This window comes from Physella acuta, unplaced genomic scaffold (assembly GCF_028476545.2).
Source record: "Physella acuta isolate Inbredline_101_S28 unplaced genomic scaffold, ASM2847654v3 ptg000203l, whole genome shotgun sequence".
Classification (NCBI taxonomy): domain Eukaryota; kingdom Metazoa; phylum Mollusca; class Gastropoda; family Physidae; genus Physella; species Physella acuta.
The window spans coordinates 19,512-36,277 of record NW_026731722.1 but is presented as its reverse complement, the minus strand read 5'-3'; the positions used below and the strand labels follow the sequence as shown (position 1 = coordinate 36,277).

Below are 16,766 nucleotides of genomic sequence, written 5' to 3'. Positions count from 1 at the left end.
TTTGAAAAATACAAAAATGTTTCCTTGTTTCATTTATGTACCTGTTTCTAAACAATTGAATTAAAACTTTTCAGTAATAAATGAACACCAGCGATGTTTCCAACAGATGCAACCATGCTCATTTACTATAGCAGCCATCTTGTTAAAGTTTTATTTTTATAGACTTATAGCGCCAGATTCAGGCGGAAGTCACTCTATTTTACAAATGGCTGCTGTTTATATAGCAAATCTTGCTTGCAGACACTGCTGTTTAAAGTTAATTTCGGGCCTAAATTGATATATTTAGCCATTGATTTAGGTTTATTATTCATTTATCTATAATATTTGACACAAACATATCACAATATACTTCTATTACAGCCTTGACAATGAGGTAACTTTTTCGTACATTAATAGCCGCGGGCGATTTTACGTACCCAAAACGATAGATTACCAAAATGACAGTGATTAGATTTAGTGTATGTTTGTAGAGATCTGATTGCAAGTACTTATCTAATATCTACAATCTAGATTCTAGTAAGTACTTCTAAGTACAAGTAGTGACTACGACTAGTCTAACTAAGTGCAGACTGTAGACTACTGAGGATGTTAGTGTAGTTCAGTTGAGCATAGTTACTGAAGTAGACTTAGTAGAGACTAGAGAGTGAATGCAACATTGTGAGTGTAATAAATTAAAAAGTTAATAATAGGACCTAATGATAATTAATAATTAATGACGAAGTGACTAGCCGGAATAAGATTTTTCTATAATTCTAGATCCAGTGAGTAGGTCTCTGAGTCTATATATTTTTTTTCTAGATGTAGCTAGTTAACAACAGTGCTAATAAATCTAGTTAGTAACTTGTCTAGAGAAATCTAGATCTAGAATTATTTAGGAATTTAGTAGGCAATAATTATAAATAATAATATTATAATATTAATAAAATTAAAATGTTGACATCTGTTGCTACTGCGAACCTATCTAGATTTGATTTAAGAAGTAGATTTAAAGTTTAGTTGACTGCTAAAGATTAAGAAAGTCTGCTACAAACTAGAGTAGTAGGCATATGCTTACTTAGAAATCTAGATGTAGGAAGTTTATGTGTAAATCTAGCAAGACCCAGTTATTTTAGTAGGCATTGAATTATGGTTATTAGATCTAGAGTTTAAATTTAGTAAGAGATTTGTCAATATTGACCTGAAGTTATAGATTTAATGGCTAGTTTTGATTGCAATTTTATTTATATTTTTGATACGCTTATTATGTATAAAAATGTAAACTATGATTATGAGACAAAATTTTAAGTATAAATATTGTGTGTAAATCTATTTTTCAGAATACCTGAATTAAATCAGTGCATATAGACCTCTAGTAAACACAGAAGAAAGTACCCTACACATGTTCCAGGCAACCTTAACTAAGACTATCAACAAAACATAGGAAATCAAAATGTGTTTTAGAATGAAGATTTCATCTGAGTCTGCAATTTATGAATAACAATATTTGATGCAGGAAAAAATTAAATTCCCTGAAATTAAGGGACAAATATTACATTAAATAAAGTGCCTTTATCTTTAAATACTAAATAAATTATTAATTTATTTAATAAAAATTGAACTTGTCTTAATCATTGAATTTGTTTATTGATTGTAATTGTTAATGTTATTGTTAGTGTATGAAAATATTGTAAACAACAGTGAGAGTTGTAAAGTTCCTGTTTCTATTTCTAGCCTGTTTGTCCATGGATCAGATTGCAAAGAGTTCAACTGTTCTGTGAACTTGGCATTCGAAGCCATGATGTGGTCAGCACTATGACAATGCCTTTACTTTCACTGATGTGAGTTAGGTACCCCTCATTGCTGGGTGCACACAGGGACTTTTTACTGACTTAAACCTCAATTTAACTTGAGACTTTGGGTTAGTAGTAATGGCAGTCTAGCGCCAGTGTATTTTGCTTTAAATAAAATTTGCAAGTTAAACACTGTTTAGTTTCCTCAATCACTACAGCTTTCCAAAATCACTGAACTAACACACACAAACACAAAGAACGTATTAAAACAACACTCAATAAAAATAACATAAATCTTAACACTTGATAAAAGATTTATTTAGGATATATCAATATATATTTTTACAATGACCTACAATTACTAAATTGGGATTCATTGGTCAAGCAGTAGAGCACACAATTGATAAACCAGAGAAGTGGTTTGAGGGCTTGAGTACATTATTATTAAGGGTAACTGGCTTGAGATACTGACTTTAAGTGTAAACCACACAACTGTTTTATTGGTCTAAGTAAAAAAAACATTAACAGTAAAAATAAATATTAACTAGTGTACACAGACACTAAAAATACATGCTTACTGTAAAGCAAAAGTAATTCTTCTAAAACAATGTAATATACATTAGGCTTATTTAGTCATATCTGTTTATTCTGAGTGATATAGTCAGAATTCTGTAATTATAGCATATTTAATTTCTACTAAGTAAGCCTTGTACAACAGTATGAATATCTAGAATCTAGCTATATAGATTAAAAGCTCAATGACAGTAACACAAAGTCAAACAAAGCTTATTACAATTAAACTAATTAGGCCCTAATGTTAGTAATTATTAGATTAATCCAATTTTTAGGCCCACTTTGGGCTTAAATCAAATTTGGAATTTCTAGAGCTATTAGATCACGATCGATAAAGGAAAATTAACCCAGTGAATAATTCCACCTTACACAGGTATACAAGAGCATAGCTCCACTTTAGGTAATTACAGAGGTGAACACCAAGTCTTACACAAATACATAACAGAACATCAAATCTTTAAGAAAATATTTAAGGAGAACGCCCTCCACCACTTTACACAAGTAGGTAACATAGTACTTCCACTTTACACAATTATATACTTCTGTAGCACCTCAACTTTACACAAGTAGATTTCATCATAGCACCTTAACTTTACACAATTAGACACAATATGCTTTTTTCCTTTGGTGGGGGGCGGGGGGGCTGACTCCATGAGTTACCGCACCGGGTGACACCCGACCTAGCGACGCCACTGCCTCCACTTTACACAACTGGTTAGCATCATAGCACCTCACCTCACAAAATTATGAAACACGTAGCTCTTAAACCCTCACATAAAGACTTTACCCAAACCCCACCACTAACAAACCAAATGTATTTTTTTTTATAAAAGTATATTTGTATTTAGATTACTTCTGTATCAGGTGACCGGCTAATACGCAGAGAAATCAATCGAAGACTGGCTAAATATAAACATGATGCACGTGCAGGTCGAACGATAACCCTGAGGTACGCTTACACCTGTAGAGAACTCACTCATGAGCAAACTATACCTAGACAGCGTCTTAAACGGTGGTGACATCATGTTGAAATATTCCTAGCAGCCTATCCCCCCCCCATACACACACAGATACAGAGACACCGGGAAAAGACCCTAGATCAGCCGGTGACTCACAAGATGAATGACGTCGTCAGTTATGTCCTCGCCGAGTCAGCGGGAATTCCCTATCGCTAACATTGAGCAATCACACCGATATCTAGTGGTCACACATTTCAAGCCATACACACACACTCACAGCACGCTGTACATACCCAATCGGCTGACACAGCACTTGGACCAATTCCCCCTACACACTAGACCCTACACACCATCTTAACACATACACAAGACCCAGCACACAATCTTAACACACACACACATACACACGAGACCCTACACACACAATCTAAACTTACACAAGGCACAGCACACAATCTTAACACACACACACGAGACCCTACACACACAATCTTAACTTACACAAGGCACAGCACACAATATTAACACACACACACAAGACCCTACACACACAATCTTAAATGAAAACACTAATTACTGTGTGCTGTCCGCATAAAAATAATAGAAACTTTTTAGTTTTTTGTTTTAACATACGTGTAATCAACTATAACGATAGTTGTAGATTGCTATGATGTGTTCGAATACTAGTGAGAATAGAAACTAAATCCACATGAAAATAGTTCTTACATCCTCAAGAGTAGCTAAATCGTACAACAATAGCACACGTTCAACAAATGAAAGAGAAACAGCCCACAACAAGGTCGGACATGGAATCATCTCTCTATTGTAAGCAAAGTGTGAGAAGCTAGAACTAGTTGCTGAATCTCCACTTGGTAAAAAATTCATTCTCGTCTTTATAAAACAAACGCAAGACAATCAAAGAGCGCAGTCGTCCTGCTGATGAATATCGATTTTCTAGACTCCTGCTTTCTTACGGTCATCTTCCATTCATCCCACCCGATCGATAAATCCACAAACTGCAGGCAAAATTGCGAACTATAACACAGGTAAGAGTCGCTCTATGAACTGCAAAGTCGCACAGTGATGTAAGCAAAGAACGGATACCTAACTTAACCAACCAATCAGAATATTTTTTTACCAAACCAAACGAAAATCCCAATAAACAAAAACTAACCACAATAACGGCCATACGAAATACTTAGAATCGAGCCAATAAAAAAATGAAACGAGGCATTAATTAAACAAAAATGAAAGGTAGAGACCAAAGCGTTCAATGACACAAACCAAACGGACCACTGTAATCAAGCAGCTGAATTAAACCAACGATCCAACTATACATGAGTCACTAATTTATCCAAATGAGTTTCTATAAACACACCAGCAAAAAATGTATCACTAAAAATGTAACAATAATAAACGACTAAGTAAACCGAACGAACCACTAAATAAACCAATCAAACCACTTAATAAACCAAACGAACCACTAAATAAACCAAACGAACCACTTAATAAACCAAACGAACTACTTAATAAACCACACGAACCACATAATTAACCAGACGAACCACTAAATAAACCAAACGAACCACTAAATAAACCAAACGAACCACTAAATAAACCAAACGAACCACTAAATAAACCAAACGAACCACTTAATAAACCAAACGAACCACTTAATAAACCAAACGAACCACTAAATAAACCAAACGAACCACTAAATAAACCAAACGAACCACTATATAAACCAAACGAACCACTAAAAAAACCAAACGAACCACTTAATAAACCAAACGAACCACTAAATAAACCAAACGAACCACTAAATAAACCAAACGAACCACTAAATAAACCAAACGAACCACTAAATAAACCAAACGAACCACTAAATAAACCAAACGAACCACTATATAAACCAAACGAACCACTAAATAAACCAAACGAACCACTTAATAAACCAAACGAACCACTAAATAAACCAAACGAACCACTAAATAAACCAAACGAACCACTAAATAAACCAAACGAACAACTCAAGCCACTGACCAGATCATACTCGCCACCAAACTGAAACGTCCAAGGCGTCATTAAAACGAACAATTTTAACAAGCATATCCAGGTAAAAAATGTTAATTAAAACAAGTCTTAACAAGCGTGTCATAACATTTCAGCTCTGCCCTTAGATGCCCTCCTACCTTATTTATCGCACTCGCCTTTTCCTCGGCCACGGTTTAGTTTTTCTATCAGCACCAAGAAAATTAAAGCCGCAATTAGTTTCTGTAAAGTAACATAAAAATCAATATTTCTATAACACGACACATACAGTGCCATTTATTTTCTGCAGCTATAGCGCCGCGTGAGGCTATGTATAGCTCCCACTTCATCTTTTTTTAACAAAAGGAAATTCAATAACGAATATAATGAGTTCTGTTTCTTTATTGTTCAACAACAAAACCCAGAGTTACCGTACTTTACCAAAGGGAGGTAAAACGGCTCTAAACAACCGAGGAAAGATTTGTGCTGTGTTGCAAAGACACGAACCTATGACAGCGTGACAGCGCGGGTCAACGAATGATGGTCAGTCCAATTACGGCGGGGTTAGGGGAGTTGCAGTGTTGTAAGATTGGATTACGGTCGTGGTGTATGTGTGTGCGTGCGTGTGCGTGTGTGTCTGTGTATGTGTGTGTCTATGAGTGTGTGTCTGTGTATGTCTGTGTGTATATGTGTGTGTATGTGTGTGCGTGCGTGTGCGTGTGTTACTGCACGGACACGACAGTGTTAACAAAGTCTAGACCAGCGTCTCCTATCAACAACAAAACCCGGGGGTCACCATGAGGAATTACTTGCAGCTAGACACACGTTTCTGTTGTTTTATCTCAACTGGTACAACTGGCGGGCAGATAACGGTTAGATGGGTATGTTAAGGGTTACAGTTTTTGGACTGTGCACATTGGGTAACTGCCTGTGGGTACCTTCCAGTGGGTACCTTCCTGTGGGTACCTCTCGGGGGGGGGGGGGGGGTACCAGACCAAAGCAAGGTCTGAGTGTTAGTCGTTTCTAGACCTTGGGGCAACCAACATTCAATTTAAACCTTGGTATGCTAAAATAAAATGCCAACCATTACACACATTACAATTAACGGGGAGTCCTACTTTGGTTAGTCAACGACAACTTTGAAAAAAAAAAGGTTTTGAAAAAATAGAATAGAATAGGTCAATGAAGACACAGGGTTTTGAGCAGAATTTAAGATTCAGTTACCTAAATTCGTTTTCCAAATGTATGAAACAGTTTTGAAAGTTGTAAGTGACGAAATCAAAGCACCCCTACTGTGTATAGTGCGCAAATGAAATACAATTCATCTATTCCGTCGACCTCGCAAATAACCGGACAGTGATCAGCATGATCCATAGACGCCTATACTTTCATATGGGACCAGACTCGAGGCTCCCGCCTAGTAATCACGTTGAAAATGTATTACGGGGTCTCAAAATCTAAGATCAAGTGCCGAAATACGCTGAGGCAAAGCATGATATTTATGACTCATCACTGGGTTTTGAGTTATGTAGCAATAACAAAAAAAATACGAAAGTACCTAAATAATTAAGTTTATATATATATATATATATATATATATATATATATATATATATATATATATATATATATATATATATATATATATATGTATATGTACATGTATATATATATGTATATATATGTATATAGGGCCTATATCATGAATCTCTGGACACCACACAAACGAGGCGATACTCAGTGTAAGCTGTACACATTGAAAGGGAAGTAACTGCTTTATTCTGTTAGTAAAGATGTTGGAAAGTTATGAGCCTTGTTAAAACTCGCCACAAACAATAAACACGCTCGGCCTGAAAGTAATCCAATTCAAACATGTCGTGGTAAGATATAACCATTGTAACAGATTTGGAATGTGTGGGACTTATACTCGCAAAATCATCACTTATACACACCCACCACATTAAACAACTACACCTAAACTTTAGATACGCCTACCTACATTAAAACATCAAACATCTACATCAAAGACCTACACCAAAACATGTGTCTATACCAAAAAACAATATCCACAGTAAAATATCAAGACCACATAAAAATCACTGCATAAACCTACATTTCGGCAACAAAGCACCAATCCTTAAGACCAAAACGTTTACACATCTAGACCAAAACCTAAAACATCTGCACTAAGTATTAAAATAGCTCTACTAAAATATTTACATAAAAAATAGAAAAATATCTTTATCAAAGCATCTACGTCTTCACTAAAACATCAAAAATATCTTCACCAAAGTGCATCAAAAATAAGAATATCCACAAAAACTATTAGGAAAACTATTCCCTTCACTTATTCCAAACGAAAACAAACATCCTTCATAAATATTCAAAACTGTCTCTTCATACCAGTGTATGCACAGTTTCCCCTTCAATTTTAAAATATTTCAACCGACCATCATTGATTTAAATGAGTCACAGGGGCTATTGATACAGTATTTTTATCATACAATCATAAAAAGGGCAACGTTTCTCTTGTGTTTATGTCGTCACCTCACCATTACAACTATAAATGGTAAATCTCTCCCTTTTAAGTTTATAAAATGACGACACGGCACCGCCACGTTGAAAAGGAAAGCGGCGCTGTTGACTTTTGTCAAACCTTCGATCCCACGCCTGCTCAAGTCGGGCCGGTACAGCTCTATGAATCCTGACGTCTGCTGTACAAGTGTATGTTTATTGTCACTTCCCGTAGGTTCTAATGTACCTCGAGACGGACAAACAGACAGAGAAAATAGACTCTCGATACGCGGGGTACAGACCTTGTCTGATTTATTCAATCACGATCGATCGCTGACAGCGGGGTGTGTAGGTTTACAACGGCGGTTCTCAATCAGATTTTGAGAACGCTTTCAAGTCCGCGAGGTACAGGTGTATTTGTTGTGGGGGTAGAATATGGGCTGATAACGAACGTGTAGAGAATTATTTTCCGTGCGATTAACGTTAGGGGACAGGGGGTTGGAAGAATGTTTGAGAACCGTTGAATTCCACAGCTGACAGGTAATGTGAATGTATCGACCTGTCTTAATACCTGCCGGTCAGGTGGGGCGGCGATTCTTCTGTGCTGGTACATAATTTATGTGTGTTCGTTAACGTGCTCCACTGAGTGCCCCTCTGGCCAGACGCTACATTAAGTGTGTAGTCGTCCATTTTAAAGTTCTTTGTTTTATACTAATACTGATGTTAGGGGGGTGATTAAGTAATTAGCTAGAGCCGTCAACAGATGCTTTTGTTCAAAACATATTGGCTAATACCTGGATAAAACGTATTGGCTAATGCCTGGATAATACAGTATGCCAAACGTAATAGATACTGGCGAATAATTAAAATATTCTGGCCACCACGACGCAGATACTGGCCACCACGACGATGAAACTGGCCACTACGACGCAGATACTGGCCAGCAACCAACAGATATTGACCAGCAACCAACAGATACTGACCAGCAACCAACAGATACTGACCAGCAACCAACAGATACTGACCAGCAACCAACAGATACTGACCAGCAGCCAACCACTACTACCATGCAGCCCTAAAAAAACCAACAACCCAGCTGTCCCACGTCTATACACCACAAACCAATCGATCAGAGCGCTGACCTCTCCCCAATCAATACCGTAATTAACCTGCGTGTTGAACCATGTCATGTTCAGCGTGATTAGCCGCCCGTTTGGTGCGGGGGTGGTTTGCACCTGTTGGTAAACACCTGGTCCCCCTCTAGCTGGTCCCACCATCAGCAGCGCCTGTATCGCAAAAACTATTTCTAACATTCTGATGGCTTCATCTCTCCCATTGATGCCATTAACCAAGGCGCCAACAGTCGTGTAGTTTAATCTCTCTGAGAGTGTCCACAGACAGACTCAGTGATCTTGTCAACCGGGACCCGCCTACATATGTATGTAAAGGGAGGCTCCCCGTTTTACCCCCTCACTCCCCCTCCCCCCGCACACATTAACATTAAAACACTGCTCCTCCCTAAATCCTCTAAGCCCTAAGGCTAATGAACACAACTAAGTGGGGAATAACGTATTGTCTAGGTGTGTTATGTATAGAGCTAGGGGTAAGTAAAGTAAAGTTCCCTTTCAAACCTGACGGTCTGTAAGGCAAGTGAAGTAGAGTTCACTTGTTTCTGTGACTTCGGCATATGAAGGGATAGTGTTGTCAGCACTATGCCAATCTACCTTTACCTTCCCTAACGTGAGTTAGGTACCCATCAGAGTTTGGTGGACTCAGGGACGGTCTACTGACTTGAACCCGGATTCGAACTCGAGACTAACGGGTTAGCAGTCCAGCTCTCTACCGCTAGACGACTCCGTCAGAGCTAGGGGTAACATGGTTCAATTAAGCTAGCCAGCTCATGGTTGAATAGAATGGTATACGAAGCTATCATATGGTTCAGTGTAAAGTTAGGATACAACTGAAACTGGCTATTGGATCTAAAGAGCTGGGTTCAGATAGAATGTATCCATAAAATCATGCAGTCGACGACCAGGTTGAGAACCGCCGTGAATTCCAGACCTACGGGCTGACATTCGATACACCTGGCACAACACACCATATCACACTGACGTCACACTTTCACGTGCCCTATCACCCCGTATTAGAAGTATCAACTTGTCTCAGGTGAACTATTGATCAAATTCTTTATGATATGCCACCCAAGTCCGTAACGTTTGGGTAACTGAGCAGGTTTCATCTGAACGACCTTCTATAGGCAGTATCTCTAGGCAATAAAGACGACAATTAGTTTCTGATAAAAACGCCGGCAACACGATATAGTACGATATCGCTGTTATGGTCAGGATTAAGATTAGGGTTTAATCCTAATTAGCGTGACCTAGAGCCAGGATAGCGATAATTGCAATAGCAACACACACAGAACTGTTGATGTTTGAAAAGGCACCCAACATTTTTTCCTGCTATCGACCATTACATAGAGGCCTATAAAAATATTATCCGTGTTTAGCAGAAGAAATCATGTTCAATCTCGCCACGCCTATTTTGATAAACCACGCCTTAGTTGCTTAGTCAAACCACGCCTGTGTTAGTAAAGCCATTATAAGGGGAATCTAGAGGTGGCTGGGGGAAGCCAAATTATGAAGAGGGAGGGGTGGGGGGTGGGGGAAAGTGTTGGCCTATCAAAATTTCCCATCTTGTATATATTTATTTGTATATTTTTTTATGTACGGTTCTGTTTTTCAGATTTCGGGTAAAAACATGGGGCATCAACTCCCCATGCACGCAATATTTAAAAACATTTTTTAACCATACTATCTAAACAACATTTACGCGTCTACTGTCCACGTGTATGAACACGCCTAATTTGTCCAATGACGCCAGCGGTGGCTAGCCAAACCACACCCTTGGAGACTAAACCACGCCTATACTAACTGAATGAAATAACATATAGATCTATCTTTTATAGAAGATACATACTTTAACCAGCGTCGTAGTCCCGACCCCCGGAAACTTCAAGGTTTTAAATGCCCCTCCCCCCTTCCCGAGCAAAATGTCTAAACAAAAACCCTCGTCTCGACCTCTCTACCAACAAACGCTAACACAAGACACCAGTCCATTAACTTGTGTATGTTTAATCTAGGTCTCGAAGGTGACGAGTAGAGAACTAAAGTTTACTGCTCCGTCTAGCAGGTCGGTAAATTAAACGTACGGCTAAGATTGTTGACTGCACGAGCCGTACGTCGACTGTGTCAATCTTGTAAGGACCCTGGTCATAAATCCACAGCCTTCATGCAGGACATCGTGTCCTATACTGACTAGACTAGTCTGCTCACTCTGAGGATTTAGACATTTTAGGACATATTTTTGCAATGAATGTTGGGGGCAGGGAGATAATTATCTGCTATTGCAGGGAAGAGTTGAAGAGTTGCTCCCCAATGGTGAAATAATTTTCTCCTATAAAAAGATATAGATAATAACGGGTATAAATGACATAGAAACTTCCGTCAGTTAAGGAGCTACGTTTTTTTTAATGTGGTGAGGTGAGAAAGAATTCAGAATAAGGCGATAATATCTCATTTCATTATGTATTACATATTCAGTTGGGTTTTTTATTATAGAACGTAGAATTTTTTCTTCCAAAAATGGGCCACCATCTATAAAAATAGTTTCAGGAGAGAGGCCGCTCCGCCTCGTGCTACGCCCCTGATCATGGACTAATAGAGACCTACGCAACAAAAGAAGACATGTCAATGGAGATGTTTTGAGCACTTCCTCCAACGTACACATCTCGAATGTTTCAATAGAGACGGCGAGAATGAGCGAGAAAGAGGGAGAAAGAGGGAGAAAGACCTTTTAAAAGCAAACAGCCAAAACAAATAAGAAAACATACACAAGACAGGTATGGCCTTTAAACCTGTGAGTCACGTTGACCCGACAGTGTGAGGTGTGTGTCTGTAGACGTCCACACAGACAAGACCTAGTTTGTGACATCAGTGAATCAGTTTGTGACATCAGTGAATCAGTTTGTGACATCACTGAATCAGTTTGTGACTACTGAAATTGTTGGTACTAAATTTAGAGGCACAACATTTTAAACATACAAACACCATAAAATGATACAAAAACTACTCTCCAAAAAAAAAAAGTTGTGATAGTTGTAACTAAATATCCACAATACAAATGAAGTTACAAAAGAGACGTCACAACCACCAACGCAACGAGACTTAACAGGACGTACTGACGTCCTTAGCATCCCATGTTGACGTCTTTAGCATCATCATAGTGGGATTGTTAGCATCGACATGTTGAACATCAACATAATCAACTTTTTAAAATGTCCTTAACATCATTATCAAAAAGTCCTTAAAATAAGCGTCAAGATTATATTAGATAGCAAAATCATGAAAAACTAAAGACCCATAAAAACAACACCATGAAGTATTGAGCACAAACATTTTGACGTCCAAAAATCAACATATAGACGTCATTAGCATCAAAATGATGACATCTTTAGCCTCAACATCTAAAATCTTTCAGCTCTAATGCTAAGACGTTGTTAGCATGGATACCAAAACAATCAGCATCAACATCAAGACAACATTTGTATCGGCATCAACTTAAAGGCTTCATAAGTACCAACTGCTAATAGCCTAAACCAATCTCCAAGAGTTTTTTATTTTACTGATAACAAAGTTCAAATGTGAAACGTTGCATACGATGATAAAACCTCAAATAGATTATCCACCGATAGCTAGACGAAGATAGAAGTAATCCAAATCCAAAGGAAATCACACACACCTATCCAGCTGGTACGTACACAGATTTTCGTGCAGGTGAAAACGGAAATGTATCCACCGTCTTAAAGCAGTAAAGCTGTAGACAAATCTGCAACGCGCAAACACAAATGCAGGATGATACACAGATCCCCATGTATCGCAGCCCACTGCTTTTAAAGACACAGACACCCACCCTCATAGATACCCACCCTCACAGACACCTACCCTCACAGACACCCCCCCCCCCCCCCCTAATCCTAGCTTAATGATAAATCGTGTTTACAGGCGAGGACAGCCTGACCAAATCCATGCATGTTTGTCTGAGGGTCTGGTGTGAAACCTCGGCTAAACCCAGCCTTAAACAATGGCGTCACCTCGGGAGTCAAGCGGGACCTAGCTCTGGTTTACGACCCCTGCAACACTGGTGACGGCTGAACAGCGAAACCCAACACTCTCGGCTCGACTCTATCCGCTGTCCCCGTGTGGCTTAGCTGAATCTAATTAGGGTTAACCGCTTAAAGACATGCTGTAATCAGTAACCCCCACCCCCATGAAACATGTCCACCGCCTTCCACCCCCAGAAAATATATACTTAACCATTTTTCTTCTCACGCCCCTCCTTTCCGAAAATTTCAAGAGCACCCCCACCCTCACGAAGCATGAACACCGCCCCTCCCCCAGGAGCGAAATAAATATATATATATAATTTACATACAAAATGTATACTTTGACCACTTTCAAGCCCCTCCTTCCCGAAAATTTCAAGAGCACCCCCCTCCCTCAGCCCCGAATTTGCAAGCTCTTTCTGAGTTTGGGTTTTTTAAATCATCACTGGTTATAGAGTAGACTGCCTACAGTCTACATTAGTCTACAATTGCAACAGACAATGTTTTCAAGTTAAACATTTCACTTAATTAGCTTGATTTATGATATGAGAAATCAGCCGTTGTCAGCCGAGTCAGCACCATTGCAGGCAACAACTTAGTCATGAGCGGAGTTTACGATAAACAACCATGAGCGGAGTTTACGATAAACAATCAAGCGATTGACGTTTTAATTAACATACCAGAGCGGTACACTTGGTTAATTCACTAACGCTTCCCACTAGTAGCTATCAGTTAGTCTATAAGGTGATATTTTCCCACAAATTATCAACAGCAAGTCTACTTTCTCGGCGACATTGTAATAATGACAACAACAAAAAATAAGCATGACCACTGATCAATACGATTTATGTTTTACCTGTGAACAAATAACACACATAACACTTTTTTTTTTAATTTCCCAGGAAAAGAATGATAAACTTCCAGCGATCATAGAAATGTTATCCTCCCATTCCAACATTACAGCTGACACAAGACGTGTGGTCAACAGGTAAAGGTGGGGGGAGGGGGTGGGGGTGATGTCATACAAACCAGGCCAGTGTTTCAAGTTTGAGTGAGAAAACTCAAGTCCCATCGTGACATCGTTGTATCTAGGATTAGGGGAGGGGGGGGATGTGCAACCAGATATTATCCTGTCGTGGACATGTGGACAAAGTGTAAAGAAAAGTTGAGCAGCAAAAACCTTACAAGTGAGAACCATGGTCAGAAAACCTTGGTCAGCAAAACCCATACAACATGGAACCTCGGTCAGCAAGAAGAGATTTGTTTCTAAAGCTAAGCTTAATATTAATATTTGCTTGTGTTGTCTTCAAACACTACACCAACTTTGATGTTGTGCAAGCCTTTAAAATAATGTTTCACTTCAACGTGTGTAACTTGAAGCAGAAAACATTTGACTTTTTATTGGACAGTTTTGATGTTAGCAGTTCTTTGGAAATGTTTGTTTACTATTTATTTTTCGATCTTGAAACAAAAACGTTTGGCAAATGTTAACAATGTTATACAATTTTAGCCAACTTTTTTTTACAAAGTCAGTATGGGGTCATCCATAAATGACGTCACGCTTTTTTTTTGACGATTTTTACCTCCCCCCCCCCTCTCCTCCGTCACACGTCGCCACAAAAAGCCAGACCCCCCCTAACATGACGTCACACCTCAGCCTACAACCCCCCCCCCCCTCAAAATTGCAGTTGAATTTTTCTTAAATCGATATTTTTCCGAAATCTTGTCAGAACTCTGTCAACATAGAGTATTTTGATCAATTTATATTACAATTTATTAAAACCGTTTTCTAAAACACGAAATAACGGCTAAAAATAGTTTTCTAACTTTGCTTTTTTATAATGCAAAAAAGTGACGTCACACCATCTGACCCCCCCTCCCCCTCATCACACACCGTCACAAATTTATGGACCCCCTCTCCCCCCTACGAGTGTGAAGTCATTTATGGACGACCCCTATGATCAGTTTGATAACAAAACTGTAGGCACACATTCAGCATTAAACCATGAACTGGCCCTCTGGTATGTCAATAAGTTAACCACAAGTCATAGGGCAGATCATCATAACTTTTGAATATATCCTGTGACCCAATGCTTATTGTGGTGATATCGATTGTGTGTATGTGAATTGTGTGTAACTGAAAGTTTATACTGTAATTGGTGTGTAAGGTAAATATTGTATGGTGAGATTATGTGTTCAGTGGTGAAATCCAGTTCAGATTGATTTGATGTTAATGTTGTGATACGGGCTGTATATAAGAGAACAGGCTGTATATAAGGAAAAGGCTGTTTATATAAGGAAACAGGTTGTATATAAAAAACATGCTGTACATAAGAAACACTGTATATAAGGAAATGACAGGATGTAGCATGGGAGAAAGTAACTAAATATTTTTTGATGCCCAATGTGTTGTAATAGTGGTGTGTTAAACTTTGCTCTAACCATCTACCAAGCCCATCTTTACAGTCACATCATGCATTAACCCTTACTTCCCAGAGATGTGATGCCACACCATGTGAGATGGTGACCCCACACACCATGTGAGATGTAACCCCACACACCATGTGAGATGTAACCCCACACACCATGTGAGATGTGACCCCACACACAATGTGATGTAACCCCACACACCATGTGAGATGTAACCCCACACACCATGTGAGATGTAACCCCACACACCATGTGACCCCACACATCATATGAGATGGTGCCCCACACACCATGTTAGATTTGACCCACACACACCATGTGACATGTGACCCACATACCATGTAAGATGTGACCCCAACACCATATAACCCCACACACCATGTGAGATGGTGACCCCATACACCATGTGAGATGTAACCCCACACACCATGTGAGATGTGACCCCACACACCATGTGAGATGTGACCCCACACACCATGTGAGATGTGACCCCACACACCATGTGAGATGTAACCCCACACACCATGTGAGATGGTGACCCCACACACCATGTGAGATGGTGACCCCACACACCATGTGAGATGGTGACCCCACACACCATGTGAGATGGTGACCCCACACCTTGTTAGATGTTACCCCACACACCATTTGACCCCACACAATGTGTGAGATGTGATCCCACACACTAAGCGACATGTGACCCCACACACCACATGAAATGTGACCCCACACACCATGTGACATGTGACCCAATACAATGTGTGAGATTGTGACCCCACAAAATGTGTGAGATGTGACCCCACACACCATGTGAGATGTCAACTCACCTCGTCCTGCAGACTGCCAATGGACCCACTAGACAACCTCCTCTGCTGCTGATCCTGCCTGAAAGATATCAGAGCCGCCATATCCTCATCAGACATGGTGGATTCCTTTAATGCTGTCTCCGCTTGCTTCAGCTTCTCCAGGTTCACCAGAGCTACCTGAAGTTAGAAAATCAGCTTTAACTTCAGCACCACACCAAATTTTACTTTCATGTACCTGCGTTGTTTTTATTTTAAATAAAATGTTAAACCGTTTCCATTTTCTTGAACTTATTTCAACTACTTATTTTTTGTAGTTATCATTAATGGTTGTTTTCTTCTAACTTTTTTGTCAACCTGCTCTGGAAATTACATCTTTTTAATAGTACCCAGAACAAATATCAAGGCCAAAGCTCCAATCTACATCCCAAAGTAAAAACATAAAAGATTCATCTTTAGACCTAGCGATCCATTGGGCAGATGAAGTAGAGTTCATGTTTCTTGACCTCTTCATATGAAAGGA

General features: G+C 39.2%; 1 protein-coding gene across 3 annotated transcripts in view; it reads right to left on the bottom strand.

Moving 5' to 3' along the window:
* LOC131937198 (RIMS-binding protein 2-like) overlaps window positions 1–16,766 on the bottom strand; it is a 205,907-nt gene that overhangs the window by 188,099 nt on the left and 1,042 nt on the right. For all 3 annotated transcript variants that reach the window (XM_059294418.1, XM_059294421.1, XM_059294423.1), the window contains exon 2: window positions 16,268–16,423. In XM_059294418.1, coding sequence (XP_059150401.1) covers window positions 16,268–16,423 — 156 coding nt within the window. The remainder of the gene's footprint in view (window positions 1–16,267; window positions 16,424–16,766) is intronic.